The sequence below is a fragment of the Ornithodoros turicata genome, chromosome 6 (assembly GCF_037126465.1).
Source record: "Ornithodoros turicata isolate Travis chromosome 6, ASM3712646v1, whole genome shotgun sequence".
NCBI lineage: Eukaryota > Metazoa > Arthropoda > Arachnida > Ixodida > Argasidae > Ornithodoros > Ornithodoros turicata.
This window is the reverse complement of record NC_088206.1, coordinates 36,579,121-36,594,403: the sequence shown is the minus strand read 5'-3', so window position 1 is coordinate 36,594,403 and position 15,283 is coordinate 36,579,121. Positions and strand designations below refer to the sequence as shown.

At 48.0% G+C, this 15,283-nt stretch overlaps 1 protein-coding gene across 3 annotated transcripts in view; it reads left to right on the top strand.

Annotated features, from left to right (window-relative positions):
* The window catches only part of LOC135396544 (E3 ubiquitin-protein ligase RNF123-like), a 502,532-nt gene that overhangs the window by 205,115 nt on the left and 282,134 nt on the right, over positions 1-15,283 (top strand). For all 3 annotated transcript variants that reach the window (XM_064627582.1, XM_064627583.1, XM_064627581.1), the window contains exon 12: positions 9,758-9,880. In XM_064627582.1, the coding sequence (XP_064483652.1) occupies positions 9,758-9,880 (123 nt within the window). The remainder of the gene's footprint in view (positions 1-9,757; positions 9,881-15,283) is intronic.

Sequence of the window (15,283 nt, the reverse complement as noted above, 5' to 3'; positions counted from 1 at the left end):
TGTTGGTAGAATTACTTCGCATGGTGCATTTTAATAGGCATACGACCCGCTTGGTTTTAAAAAATGGTGGTGATTGAAGTGCTCCTTTCAAGGGACTGTCGCATCTATGAAACAGATGTTCGGCATCGGCCAACAATCTCTCTGTGAGGCCGACAACGGCGAGCCCTTTCACTAGCACCACCACCATTGGCTAACAATCTTTATTATTTAACGAAATTAATTATGAAAGCTCATTATGGCTGGTGCTGTCAGCTAAAACAATACTACATCAAAGTAGGCCATATCGGAAAAGGTAGATGCAGCTCCGTTTTCCAAAAAAAATTCGCGATAAATCTATGAAAATTTTGACGCACTCCTTGCGAATGTATCGGCGTGTATAGGCAGTTTTGTCAGAGGGATATCCATGCTCCGGTTACAGATGCTCAGTACTGTTTGAAGCATTTTGCACCTGGTCCTTTAATTATTTGTCCAGATTACCAGACGTTGCATCATCAGCGCGTGTTCCATTCTCAGTAGCCATGTAATGTTTGTTCTATAGTTTCTTCATTACATGCCTACTGAAAATGGAACACACGCTAATGACGCAGCGTCTGGTAATCTGGACAAATAATTAAAGAACCAAGAAGCGTAATGTTTGCTCCATAGTTTCTTCATTACTCTACCGATGCAGGCTTCATTTTATTTGCAGCGCTCAAATGACAGCGCCGTAATGTTTAAGGCGTGCAATAACCAACGAATATTTAATTGATGAAGAACGTAGGTCAGCCGTGTCGGGATATCTAGCTAACTCGCATCTGTGAAATACGAAAACAATGACTGTCTCCACGGTCGTTAAAGGAGCATGGAAAGGACTTGGAAAATATATCTTTTTACTGCGTCACATGAGCATACACCTTCAGGAACCGTCACGCAAAATATTTCATTTGGGAAGTGCGAATTTACTGAGAAAATTGCTTTGCAAGAGAGCAGGGACGACCTGGCACAGCGCCTCCTCGCGTCTCGTGACGTCAGGTGGTAGAGCGTTTCTGATTGGCCACAGAGAATCATCTGCTAGTGAGAGCGAGCAGTCGAGACGCGGGATCTGCGGCGCTGCAAAAAGAAAGGAAGAAAAAAGAAGGCGCTCGCCTCAGTATTGGCGAGGCACATAACGTTTCAGACTGGCAGCCGAGGGCAGCAAGTTTTTTCACCAGGGAAGTTGAAAGCCCTCGTGCGCTGCAGGATTACGCGCTTCACTCGCTGTTTTTTTGCGAATGTGTGTCCCAGGGCTTGTAATCCTAATTTCTAGTTCTCCCGACATATTTGTTCTCGGGTCTCTCCATGCTCCTTTAATGTTACCTCATATGCTACTCCACGCTGGTAATATCAGGCCTACGGCAAATATCGTTATTAATTATTAATTAAAAGCGGTAAATACCTTAACAGTGTGAGACTTAAAATCGGACACACACAACAGCACTCAACTTTCAACAAATGGGTTTTATTGATGCAACAGGGTATTTGTAGCTTGGTGGCATTTCCATTGTCAACAGTACTGGTAGCAAGATCTAATCTAGCGGTTGTCTCTTAAGAGGTCTTTCGGGGAACCGACGGATCTTATCAGAACAAAGTATGGACGGCTGACTGACGCATTTTTCCTTTATGTTTTTCATCTGTTTGACTTCCTCAAACAATATCGTTACGCCGCAACATTGAAAAATTGGACGTCTTTTATAGTGGGACATGAACAATAGCATTTGGCAGGACAAGAAAAAATTTGTTTGTCCTGTTAAAGGAGCATGGACAGGAGATTTGAATGGCAGAAAACAGTTTTTAATTTGTCAAGCAGTGTGTAAAAATCATTCTCGTAAAATATTTCGGCCGAACAATGTTTTGTTACAGCGCAATTAAATTTTTAAAATCGCTCCCGTGGCGGGAGGCTCGCGCGCTCGAGCCACAAGCGACTCCCCACTGACTGTGACGTCAAACATTAAAAGTGCTCTCATTCGCTACGGAAAATTCGTCTGCGTCGGACACGGCATGCTCCTTTTTGACAGCGTTTCATTATGTTCTGTTGGTTTGAGACATAAAACAGAGGTGTAAACGAACAATAAATCATTACGCTCATAATGTGTGGGATCCCCTTCCCTAAACCCCACTGGGGTTTCCCTGCCGTTCCGTCTTACAGCTTCCCGAGAACACGGACACAACCAAGAAATGCAGCAATCCAACTTTTATTCCTTACATGCTTATCAGCAGTTCAGCTCCAGTCTGCGGCGTACACACCTCTGTCCCTTTTTTTCCCATGCTTACTTCTTTTAAGCAGTTCCGCGGAGAGGGGGTCACGGCTCTCGCCCTTCCCTGCTGTACTGATAGGTCGCCACCTTGTGGCGTCCACATCTTCCCCTCCCAAAAAAAAAAAAAAAAAAACTCAGAATTCCGGGAAGTCGGGGAGGTCCAAAATTCGTTCATCTTGCGGGCGGACCCGAACTGGTGTCCCGGTGAGAAGATGGGGTTGGTAGCGCCGCACCAGGGCCAATGCGGCTTCCAAGTCTTGCAGTCCAAGTATGGGAGTCGCTCCGGATGCTTGCTGCTGCGCACGGGTGAGGTGGAGAGTCCCCGCCCGATGAGCTCCCGGGCTGACTTGTGGCACCCCACAAAGGGGACAGAGGCGACTCCTCTCTTCCGGGCTATAGATGGCCGGCGGCTCAGTAGGGTGTCTGTCCTAGAGGGTGAGTCCTTGGAAGGGCTCGGGGACCTGGGCAACTGGGTCCCCTCGAAGAGGTCGGGCCTGGTCGCGCCAGCGTCTGCGGGATACGAAGGAGACACTGGTGTCCCCTCGGAGAACCGTCCAGGTCGCAACGTGACAGGTAGGGCGGTTGCAAGGAGTCGCACCATAGGAGGGCGGACGGGCGTCGTGTCCCGGGACTCGGCTTCGTTGGTCTCGTGGAGTGCGGGACCTCGCTCGGGGCCTGCATCAGAAAAACGAAAAACGTCACCTCGGTCGCTTACGTGGGCGAAGGTTATAGCGGGTAATCCCGGGAACCCCGCCCTGGGCAGTAGTCTCTTGGGGGGATGGTTGACCGGCCCTAGGGGGACTTGAGGGAGAGCGGGCTTGCGATGCTCGATCGTGGTCCTCCTCCCGCCTGCCGTTGTCCGAGATGCGCTGGCTGAAGGGCTTGAGGTCTTGTACGTGGACGGGGCCCGTTTCCTCGTTGTCGCTGCAACGCTCGAGCCTGTAAGTGACTGGAGTTAGCTGTGCGCTTACCCGATAAGGACCGTCCCATCGATCAGCGAGAGAGGCAGCAAAGCCTTTCGCTGCATCGCTAAGGGGATGTGTTCGCCTTAGTACCAGATCTCCAACGCGGTAAATGACCTGGCGCCGACCTTTGTTGTACTAGAGAGACTGCTCCAGTCTTGTGACCTCAAGACTCTCTCGTGCCAAACGAATGGCAGTCGAAATTCTATCGCGAAGATCATTAACATACTTCGCGAACGAACGACTAGGCTGTGCGTGCCGTGTTCGCAGCGTGTTTTCCAGGGGGAACACAATTTCCCGTCCGAAATTCAAATAAGCCGGGGTAAATCCTGTCGACCTATTTTCCGTAGTACGAGTGGCAAAGCCAAGCTCCGTAAGACGGGCGTCCCAATCTTTATGCCTTTCGGTAAAAGATACCAACATCATCTTGATGTAGCGATTAACCCGCTCAGCTATGTTCGTCTGAGGGTGATAAGGGGACGTCTTTACGTGACGTATGCTCAATGCAGAGCAACTATCGACAAACACCTTACTTGTGAAGTACGAGGCGTTATCCGTGATGAGCTGGTCCGGGAATCCAAACCGGGAAAAAACGTCCAGCAGTCTGTCCCAGATCCGAGCGGACACCAACTTCCGCAGCGGGTAAAGCTCAACCCACTTCGTGAAGTGATCTGTAACAACTAACAGATACTGGTTACCACGGGGACTTCTGGGATAAGGACCCATTACGTCACATGCGACTATCTGCCAAGGTTTCTGGCTAACAGTCGGTTGCAGCAAGCCGGGAGGCTGCCCTCCACGCGGCTTAGACTTCTGACATATCGGACAGCTGCGTGTATACCGCAAAACATCCTGTCTCATGCCTGGCCAAGTCGCGATACGACACAACTTAGAATAAGTCTTGCTGCCGCTACCGTGACCCGACAATGCAGAATCATGGAAGTATTTGAGGAATGACTTACGTAGCTTCCTTGGAACTACGATCCGAAAGGGGCTATCACCAACCTCCTCGTCGTCCGCCTGGGGAATGTACCGGACCAGGAGACCATCCTCGCTCAGCTGATAGGAGTCGTACCTCTCCTCAGCATCTTCCGTGCCTTGCAGGTTTGCTGTTTCCAGCCACCTTGACACACGCTGACAAAGGCCGCCGGTCCTCTGCGCTTCCAGGATGTCGTTCCTGCTTACAATCTGTCCCCACGAGAGCTCCTCCTCCGTGACGGTCTGGTTAACCGTGGCCACAAGCTCCTGCGGAATAACGACGTCCTCAAGGGGCAACGGTGCTCGAGATAGCGCGTCTGCCGCCTTATTTGAGGTTCCCTTCCGGTATTCCACCGAGAAGTCATATCGCTGCAACGTTAAACTCCAACGTGCGAGCCGTCCGGCTGGGTTTTTCAACCGCTTTAACCAGGACAGTGCCTGATGGTCAGTTGGGATAGTGAATTTCGCACCATCCAAATACATGTCGAACTTATGTAGTGCGAACATGATTGCTAGGCACTCCTTCTCCGTCACGCTATAATTGCGTTCGGGAGGCGTCAGCGTACGGCTTGCAAATGCTACGGGCTGGAGTTCACGGTGATGCTCTTGTAACAAGACTGCACCAAGGCCGTAATCGCTCGCATCTATTTGAAGTACAAATGGGCGATTGAGGTCCGGGAGATACAAGCGGGTAGTGCCCGCAATCGCTTTAGCGAGAGAGGTAAACGCCTGTTCCTGCACTTGTCCCCAAGACCATCGTGCTCCCTTTCGCAACAGCCAAGTTAGCGGTTGCGTTAGGTCTGCGCATCGCGGTATAAACTGTCTATAAAAGCCAATCATACCGAGGAAGCGCTGCAAGCTTTTCACATCCGTCGGGCGGGGGTACTCCAGGATAGCCTTCAGCTTGTCCTCGTTCGGCCTGACCGTGCCGGACTCCACCTTGAACCCGAGGAGATCGATGCTGTTGGTAGCCAACTGCATCTTCCGGGGATTGACAGTCAATCCTGCAGCTTGCATGCGTTCTAACACCACTTTCAAATGAGAAAGGTGTTCCTGGAATGTACGTGAAAAAATTACTACGTCATCCATGTACGCCATAGCGAAATTGTATTTCGCATCGCCGAGCACCTCGTCCATCACTCACTGAAAACTAGCGGGGGAATTAGACAGTCCAAAGGGCAGTCGGACAAATTCAAATAATCCCCTGTGACAGGTAAATGCTGTTTTCTCAACATCATCCGGTGCTATCGGAATCTGCAGGAATCCTCTACTGCAGTCCAAAGTTGTAAACACGTGGGCGGATCCCAACGAATACATGATCGAGTCTATCGAGGGAAAAGGGTATGAATCTCTTACCGTCACCTCGTTCAGTCGGCGGTAATCCACGCACAACCTTGCCTTTCCATCCTTTTTCGGCGCAAGAACCACCGGAAAAGCCCAAGGGCTGCGAGAAGGTCTCACAGCACCGGTCTCGATCATTTCATCCAGCGCAGCATCGAGGAGCTTGCGCTTATGCACACTCAAAGGACGAGGATTACATCGCCATGGCCTTGCGTCGCCGGTTTCTATCCGGTGCTCCAATGCATGGGTTAGACCTGGTCTCTCTGTGAACATACAGGAGAATGGCCGCAATGCTTTAGCGAGCATTCGTCGCTGGTCTGGGCTTCCTGGAAATTCTTTCAGGGAGTCCTCCAAAACAGCGGGTACGACCGTCGCTGTTAGGTGTTCTGCTCCGGAAAATAACTCAACGGACGTAGATTGTCCAGCTCCGGGATCCTGGGTCTCCTCACCAGTCCGGTTCTGCTCCGTTTCCGGCGTCGTCCACTCCATGAAGGGGTAGAAGGTAGTACCGCTTGCATGCTGGTAGCCTCCGCGACGTAAGTCCAGGACGAGTCCCATCCGGACAATGAAGTCGCGTCCCAGGATCATCAGTCTCGCCAATCCGGGCAGGTAGATGAACCGTTGTCTGACACGTTGTCCGTCGACGGTCAAAGTGAGACGTACTGCTCCTCCGGCTGGTACCACTGCATCTGATGCGAGCCTTAGGCAGGTCCTGGTTGTCCGTACGGAAATGTTCCGCTCCCGGCACCAGTCGTGGATGGTGTCACCTATCAGGGATACAGCCGCTCCAGTGTTCACCAAAGCTGCAACGTCCTTACTCAGAACGCGCGCCATGATAAACGGTCCGATGTTGCATATGTCATCTTGCGCTCGACATGCGAGCGGGACCGAGGCCACTACGTTATCAGACAAGATAGCATGGTTAGAATTCGCTTGCTTCTTATCGACATTGTCAGCAGCCGACGACAGAATTGAGTCATTCCCAATTACCGCCGCCGGCGTCCCGGGTTTCCCTGCGGGGGTTGTCTGGGGGTAGTAGTGGTCTGCTTCGGGCAGTTACGACGAAAATGACCGCGTTCACCGCAACCGTAACAACGGGGTTGTGTTCCTGCGTTATTACTTGCTCTAGAGTCGCGCCTGTCCTGCCGTGGTGCATGACGTGCATCACCGACTTCGCGCTCGCGCGACTCTGCTCGTGCCGACCTCGCTCGGTTCCTTTGCTCATATGCAAAGGGATCCAAAGAACGGTAAACTGGCCCGGCGGACGAACCGCCGTGTGTTCCAACAGTCCCGCGGGGGTTTAATTCCGCGTCTAACGACTGTCTCGGCCCGTTCCATGCGCAGCTAGGCTCCAGCATTTGTTCCGGCCTAGGCGGTGGGCGGTACTGCAATTCCGCCAACAAATCTGCTTGGATGACACGGGCTTCTTTAGCGAGGTCATCGAGCGAAGAAAAGCTTCGCCCCCGCAAATAAGGCTTAAAACGAGGGTGACATTGGCGAATAGCGCGGGCCACCTTCTCGCTTTCCGTCGCGAGCGGTTCAGCTCTGCGGTACAGCTCTTGGATTGCCCGGGTATATTCCAACAGGCTCTCCCCCGCGTGCTGCGTTCGAGTCATGAGTTCCTCACGCATACGCATTGCATAATCCGGGGGCAAAAATTTCTCCCGAAACAGCCGCTGAAATTCGGTCATAAACGGAAATGCGGATTGAGACCGGCGCCACACAGCAGCTGAGCTTACCAATGCAGCGGGTAGTATCCGGCGCAGGACGGCTTCGTCGGTTGCTCCCACGGCTGTCTGGTAAGCCTCCAGGTCCGCAAGAAAATCTTCGACGGACTTGGCGTCGCTGTAGCCCGAAAATGTCGGTATCGTCAGGTTCAGGCGTAGCGGAAGTTCCGAGGACGGCTGGGCGGCGGACGTGCTACTGGGGAGCCGCTGCGACAATAAAGCGCAAAGGGCTGTCATCTGCCGAAGCAGGTCCTCCGCTACTGGCGGGTCGTCCTCGTAGACGGGCTCGAGAGGGGGCCTCTTGGGCGGCATGGCCAGCAAACGCACACTCCCGAACTACAAATAAACAGCAAAAGCGACAGCGAGCGAAGGGCACGGGCGACAAATGCTACTAACAACACTACAAATACACTAGCTGTCAGTGCCCTTGGGAGTGCGGCAGGACGGGTCGGGCCCCACGTTGGGCGCCAATTTGTGGGATCCCCTTCCCTAAACCCCACCGGGGTTTCCCTGCCGTTCCGTCTTACAGCTTCCCGAGAACACGGACACAACCAAGAAATGCAGCAATCCAACTTTTATTCCTTACATGCTTATCAGCAGTTCAGCTCCAGTCTGCGGCGTACACACCTCTGTCCCTTTTTTTCCCATGCTTACTTCTTTTAAGCAGTTCCGCGGAGAGGGGGTCACGGCTCTCGCCCTTCCCTGCTGTACTGATACGTCGCCACCTTGTGGCGTCCACAAATGGTAATGCGATCGTGTGTCTTATAGAGATTGTTTTTGTTTATTATGTCTCCAACTAACGAAGAGTGCCAGCGTCTCGCATGACTCATGCGAGACGCTGGCATATGACTTGTACGTATTTGGAGTATTGTATTTAAAATACTGTATTTTAAATACAGTTTGCGGTATTTTGGTATTCTACTCAATACGTTTTGTTTTGTGTATTTGTACTCTATTTAAAATACATTTTATGGTATTTTCTACTCAATACTCTAATTACATATTTTGGAGTTCCCTCTCAAACTTTCTGTGTCTCGCCTTTCCATTATCTTGCTTGTTCAAGGAAATGTCTTGAATCCCTCGGACTTGACCTGGACATTGGCCCTTCTTGGAAGTCTCCATTTAGAGATCTTGCCCCGTGTGCACTAATCCTTTGCCAGAGAAGGTTCTATTATGTGTTCCCTGACGTGGTAACGCCGAATTCTGACCTCCCTGAGCAGGGACCTGCTAGAAGTTTGCTTTGTTCTGGGTCACATATACTTAGTTGAGTTATGTGGTATCTCTTTGTTATCTTTTTGGGACTTGTGTTTACATGACTCCTATCACACAGGGACGGCTTGCGTAGTACGCGGGGTATGGGTGATTCATGTCACATAGCGGCGACTTGCCGCATTGACCAGTGACTGGGGACTTTTTGCGTTTAAGGATAAATAGTATCTTAATTGTATTTCAAATACTTATTGAAGTAGTTCGCACTCTACCTTCATTACTTTAATTTTCATGTATTTATACCCTATCTTAATTACATCCTAACGTCAGTATTTATTATATTAGCTTAAATACCTTTTTGAGTATCTTGTACATGTCTGCGCATGAGGCGCAGGGTGGCGGTTCGCGCTGTTCGCGAAGCGATGCAACATGATGCGGCTCTCCTCGTATTCGTTCCTGGAAAACAAGACAAGTTCAACGATAGCAACTTCCACTGGCACTGCACCTGCACGTCCTCATTCCCTTTTGGAGGAGTGCTGACCTCAATCCACACGCGAGTTCCCGATTTCGTTGCACTACGTATCCTTGTCGTGCAACCGAAAAGAATCGAAGAAAGTTCACTGGCGGCAGACTGATCAGACGACCAATGTTTCCGACACCATGTTCGGTAAAAATAAAATGAAAAAATCAAATAAAATAAGAGGCAGCCGTTTCTGATGCGCATGCGTCTCTCGGCAGAACAACGCACGCGAAAGGCGCCCGCCGTCACTTTGACAGTTGTCGGTGTCAGATCGCAGCCGAGGTCACTTGCGCGCCTTAGGAGTGGACGCAACGTACAACGCTACATCGTGACGGAGGTGCCCGTCATTTCTCACATGTCTTCCACATGAGTAGGAGAAAGCTCTCCGTACTCGTGAGAATCAATCGACTGCTGCGCGCGATGTTTTTCTGCTACGCTCACATTTCTTGAGTGACATCGTTATTTAGGCCGGATATTCCATCACGATCAAAAACTTTTTTTTTCTCGGTCTTAGGCTGCTACTTCAATATCTCATTCTCCATTGCACTCATCACTGAGTTTTACGTGTACCATTGCCCCCGCTCTGCTTCATATTTTTGTACAATTATGTGAAACACCATGCATAACACCTTGCATATAGTTGCATGCATTCTTCACATCCCCTGTGTTAGAACCGCAAATAAATCCTATGGAGGGTACAATGAGACATATATCACGCTTGATGTACTTCCTTGTTTCCTGCTACAGATGTCTCGTTACTTGACGGAGGTGGCATTGCTTCCTCTGCTGTTCCAACTGCTTGAAGAGACTGAAGACAATTCAAACAGTCATGTGTCCACTCTACTTGACCTCCTATGGGCCATCCTCGAGGTAACAAGTTTTTTTTTGTTTACTTATTGTAACATTTAGGCGATTCATGCACGTTCAACTGCAAAACATCACAACATTAATACAAAATACACCGTGAGACGCTGTCATCTCTGGGTCGTCTAAATATGACGCGCCATACAGGGTGTCCCAGAAAACGTGTCATTGAATTATAATAAAAAGACTACACCACCTAGAGTCATGCGGTCAATGGCATTTGTTCTTGCTGGGTTTTTGCCACCTCCTGATGTGAATGTCGTGTAACGTAAATTTAATTATGTAAATAACGTAAATTTTTAATTATGTAAATAAAAGTGGGAAATTTGCCTAGTAAAGGTGACTTTTTTACCCCACCAATGTGAAGAGCGTGCCGAATTCACTCAAATCAATGCTAATTGACAGGGATATTCAGGAGCTATCCCATCGGAAAAAATAGCCGAACATCATGCTCTACGGAAGTCGCACAGAATAGCGCACGATGAATTTTTCAGCGCAATCTTGTCAGTCCGACGAAAGGAGGTTGGAAACCCAGCCCACCCCGGCATCGCAGAAAGAGATAACACAGGCACGACTTATCACGTCCGACTTTCGCTGGGATAATGCTTTCCCTCTCCCAATTTTAGGAACTGTTACTTTTTCTACTATCACTCTGTGGGCTGGCTTCGGAACCTCCTTTGGTCGGACTGAGAGCCATCGCGCTCAAACAGTCATCGCGCGTTATGGTCCAGTGCTCCGAAAAGCATGATGTTCGGCTATGTTTTTTCGATGGGATAGCTCGTGAATATCACTGTCAATTATCATGAATTTGAGTGAATTCGGCACGCTCTTCATATTGGTGGGGTTAAAAAGTAACCTTTACTTGTGAAATTTCTGAGTTCAGTTCGCAAATATTTACATAATTAAACTTGGGGTACATGACATTTACTTTAGAAGGTGGCAAAAACCTTATAAGAACATACAGTTGACCGCATGATTCTAGGTGGCATAGTTTTTTAATTATAATTCAACGACACGTTTTCTGGGACACCCTGTATATTAGACTCAGACTGTGGACTGGTCTAGCAAAACCATATTTTAGGCTCATCCGATGAACCCCAATAAATACTGTCACAATGTGTAAATGCTGTCACAATAATGACAACTGCACTTTTCCTCTTGGTTATTGACGGCCGGCAATCTGAAGGATTGAGAGGGATGATTCCGCCTACATTCTCAATCTGTGCATTCAGCATCGTCCTACGTTTTGTAAAAAAAAAAGTATAACAATAGACATACACAACGGATTCTTCTTAAATGGAAATCGGAAGGAACAAAAGCTTCAACCACGAAAAGTCACTTTACCAATCTTTTCATATGGTGTGCATCCGCAGGAAGGCTTTCTGCCTTGACGGTAGCTTGAATCATTTCTTTGTTCTTCGTTGTTGTAAAGATCGTTTACTTGGGGATATCAAGCTTGATTTGCTTTTTGAGAGTCCACCTCTATCAAGTTTTTGCAGGATCTGCACATTCATGGCACTACGACGCCTCGTCATTACTTCCATCATGTGTGATCTGTTTATATTCCGGTAGCATCATATAGCCATATATTACATGAAACACCAAGACATTAAATTGTTAGAATATCATATTGCAGAAACATGTCATGCAATTTGTCGGATAAAAAGTCGACTGACAGTAGTAGATCAGCATTGTCTAATCAACAAGAACTACCTACCGGCTCTGAAAATATCAAGTGAAATCGAGGCGGCAATAATTCCAATCGCCGTATTCGCGCCATAATTCTATTCAGCATTCGCAATATATCTTCCTGTCGAGTCATCTATCATAATCCTCTATTTGGTCAGATTCTGATTTTGTCAAGCCTGATAGCACATGTTGAAAAAAAGCCCGACAGCGGCGGGATTTCGATGACTGCCATATTTCAAGTGTTCATGGCCCAGGGAACTTGAGGCTTGTGTTGTGTTTGTCCCCTTTGTATGCTCCAGCCTCAGATCATTTACTTTCCATCATGTCTGACAGCACATACAAGAAACTCGTTAGTATAAAGAAGTTGGACCGTTTGTGCTAGCCGTGATATAATCCCAATGAGGCACGAACAATATTGTCTCCAGGAGGTTTCGACACAGTTTCGGCTTACAATACCATTTGTTGAAAGACAAAAAGTGTGACATGGGCTTGTTTGTGTCTCTGCGTGTGATGTGGTACGAAAATACTCTTTCTTTCGTTGTGTGATGTGGTAACAAATATCTTGCTACGAACAGTCTATCAAGTTCGGAACTGCATGAAATGCTCTCGTGAATTGGAATGCGTGGAACACGTTCGCCTTCGAGGGCCGTTGCATTTCGAACAAAGTGACAATGAAGACAGGATTACGTGCAACACACGCAGTTTTCGTTTCGCTACACTGCAGTTATCGATACAAATGATTAACCTTGAAATCGTACGCAACAATCGTTACAGTGTGTCAGCAAAGGCAGGTCAGTGGGCTCTGAATGCAGAATATATGTGTCAGACCTTTGAATGAGTGCGACATATCCAATGTCTATTTGGTTTGGAATACGAAACAACTTGGCGGTGGGCGTGAAAAGCACGCTTTAAGAAAAAAAAAAGTAGCATTTTGTACCTTTGAGGGTAGAACTGTGTTGCAACTATAGTTATACGTTTTCAGGTGGAACTGTAGGGTACAGATGTTTCTATTCAAGCAGATACAATTGCGAGTAGGACAACTTTTGTGCAAGAGTTGAGCATTTATAATGTGTGGGTATAGATCTACTATACCGTAAAGGCAGAACACTTGCACGATGTGCTGCTTGAATGATATGCTCTTCTTGTCCAACGGTTGTACTGCAAACGTCTACTTGCTGTACACCCACACAGTAGAAAAAAAAAATTACCGCACTCGTTGTACATGAAGTGCTATAAGTGCTATATGTTTGGTATTCCTTCTAGCTTGGTACCTCTTTGTGTTTGCCATTGCGAGGCCCGAAACAAAAAAAAAAAAAAAAGGAAAATCATATAACAAACATATTCATAGTTTTTTAACATTTTCATTTTCATATTAAGCTTAATATGGCAAGCTTAATACTACTTCATGCCCAAGAATTAGGGACAAAACGTAAAGCAGGCTTCACCTAAAACGGCTCCCATAGAGCCTGTGTATTCTGGAACGAAAAGCGCGTGCTACATATTCCGCTGGCAGCGCTTTCCATTCGTTCTCTAATGACATCTTGCCTCTGCCAGGACAAAACTTTTGAGCATTTTTTTTGGCATGAATAGTGGCATCTTCAAGGTTCCATTCGGGTTCCAAATTTTGAACCTGTAAAGGAGCCTTCAATCGCCCAACGAACGCGTAGCGGCGAAGCCTACGTCCAAGGCCACGCGCAACCACAGGTTTGGGAAATGGCTCGCCGCAGAAGAGACTACAACAGATAAAGAAGACAAAAAAGAAATAACAATACGAGGAGCAAATATTTGTGTGTTACTTCACGTGGTAAGGGTATAGGATATAAACAACTAAAAACTTGACAGCTGTTAGGAGAACTAACATCGTTGAGGTTGTAATAAAGAGCAAACGTGTGTACATTATGGCTGTTACGAAGTCTGTTGGTATCTGCTAAACTGTGAGAAATCAAACAAAACATAAAATAAAGGTGTGGTCGGAGTGAATGGCACAACAAAAACAACAATAAATGATGACGATGAGATGGGCTGTTTCACTGCGGAGGTGCGTACCCTAATCCATTGCACGTGGAACATTATGTGAAGATGATGAAGGAAGACATGTACTACTTTGCATAGGAAAATGTGATATCTGAGGTTCTACGATGTGCTAGGGTTGTCAAACCAAGTTTATCGAGGATAGGTTCATAATTATAGACACCAATGTGTGGGTCATAGAGAATGTACAATGACTCCAAGGGATTCGATGCTGTCATTCGGTCAATCTCTTATCTTTGAAAATTAGTGCAGCTAATTAAGTATACCATTTTAGTTAGCCATCGAACACTGATGCGACTGGCTAGGAAAGATATCCGAGAGGCCAGGTATGTTAGGCGCCCAAACGGCACGTCCGGGACTCTCATAAATTTTTAATAGCAACTGTGGCACCTAACAATGGACAACCTGTATATCCTCATGTGTTTCCATACTGACTCCCGGAAGAATTCGAGGTTCGTTCGAGTAGACCGAATGTACAATCGTGTTTATGAAATAGCGCACACACACACACAAAAAAAAAAAAAAAATTGCAGGAAGCAAGGTATCAGCGAGTTCTCCCAATCAGTAACGGCGCGTTGGCTCGGCGTATTCGGAGAGTAGACATATCACACCCTGGGCCTGCCCGTGCACGTGCGGTGGCGTCTGGAGAGGGAAAGGAGTATGGGAAGCGACCCACATTGCAAGACGCCCAGTGAATGTGGTGCCTGCTGCGCTTGTAACCAACATGCGTCAAAGTGCCTATCGAACACGAGCTTCATTCCTCTGAATAAGCGAGTGAATGTGAATGGAGAGACTAGTCAAAGGGGGGTAGAGACCGTTTCCTGGTGTGCATCGCCGCCTGTAGTCATTACAAGTCTTTAGTACCCGGTTCTGCACCAAATTCCACGTGTTATTTTTTGACGGACATGGAGAAGTTGAATTATTTGAAAGGATGCTTATCGGGTGGTTCTGCTGCAGCGACAAGGGGCCTTCCGCCAACGGCAAGACCATAGACCTCTTGAGGCAGCATTTCGGAAATGAGGCATAACTTGTTCAGCCCCGCATGAGACAGCTAATCCAACTGCAACCTGTGCGCTCTTCAGACGACACTAAAATGATGACGATATCGATGACTCTATGACAACGTGATGGGTCACGTCAGAGGACTAGAAACCCTTGGGAAAAAGAAAGAAACGTTCAGCAGTCTACAGTCAGTGACAACATAAGTTATACATTTGACCCCGCCCTCACACAAGAATCGCTCCGCGCGCGCGAATGTAGTGCGCCACGGCCAAGTGGGGACTGGGGGGAGAAAGAGAGCCGGAACTACATCGTGAAGCGGGGGCGCCGTGCAAAGGCTGGTAGCCAATCGCAGGAGCCTTCCACGGATGAGTGGGCAGTCCCAATTGCGGGACTTGCAGTTGTCACTGACTATACAGTTCCCACTCGTGCAACGAGCGTTACCAATGGATCTGCTACTCGGTTTCAACAAGTGAATCGGAGGTCGTTCTTGAAAGAACAGATATTCCGTCTTTAGCTTCTCACGGGGCCTTAATGTTGCCGATAGTCAGGATCCAGGTCAGTTACAAATAGATCTGCATAATGAGAATGGGTCTGTTCGGTCTGGAAGTGCCCTAGCTAGAGCTTAGAGACCATGGCGCGTACCAGTGCGAACTATTCGCCTATTCCACAAACACTGAAAACTAGGAC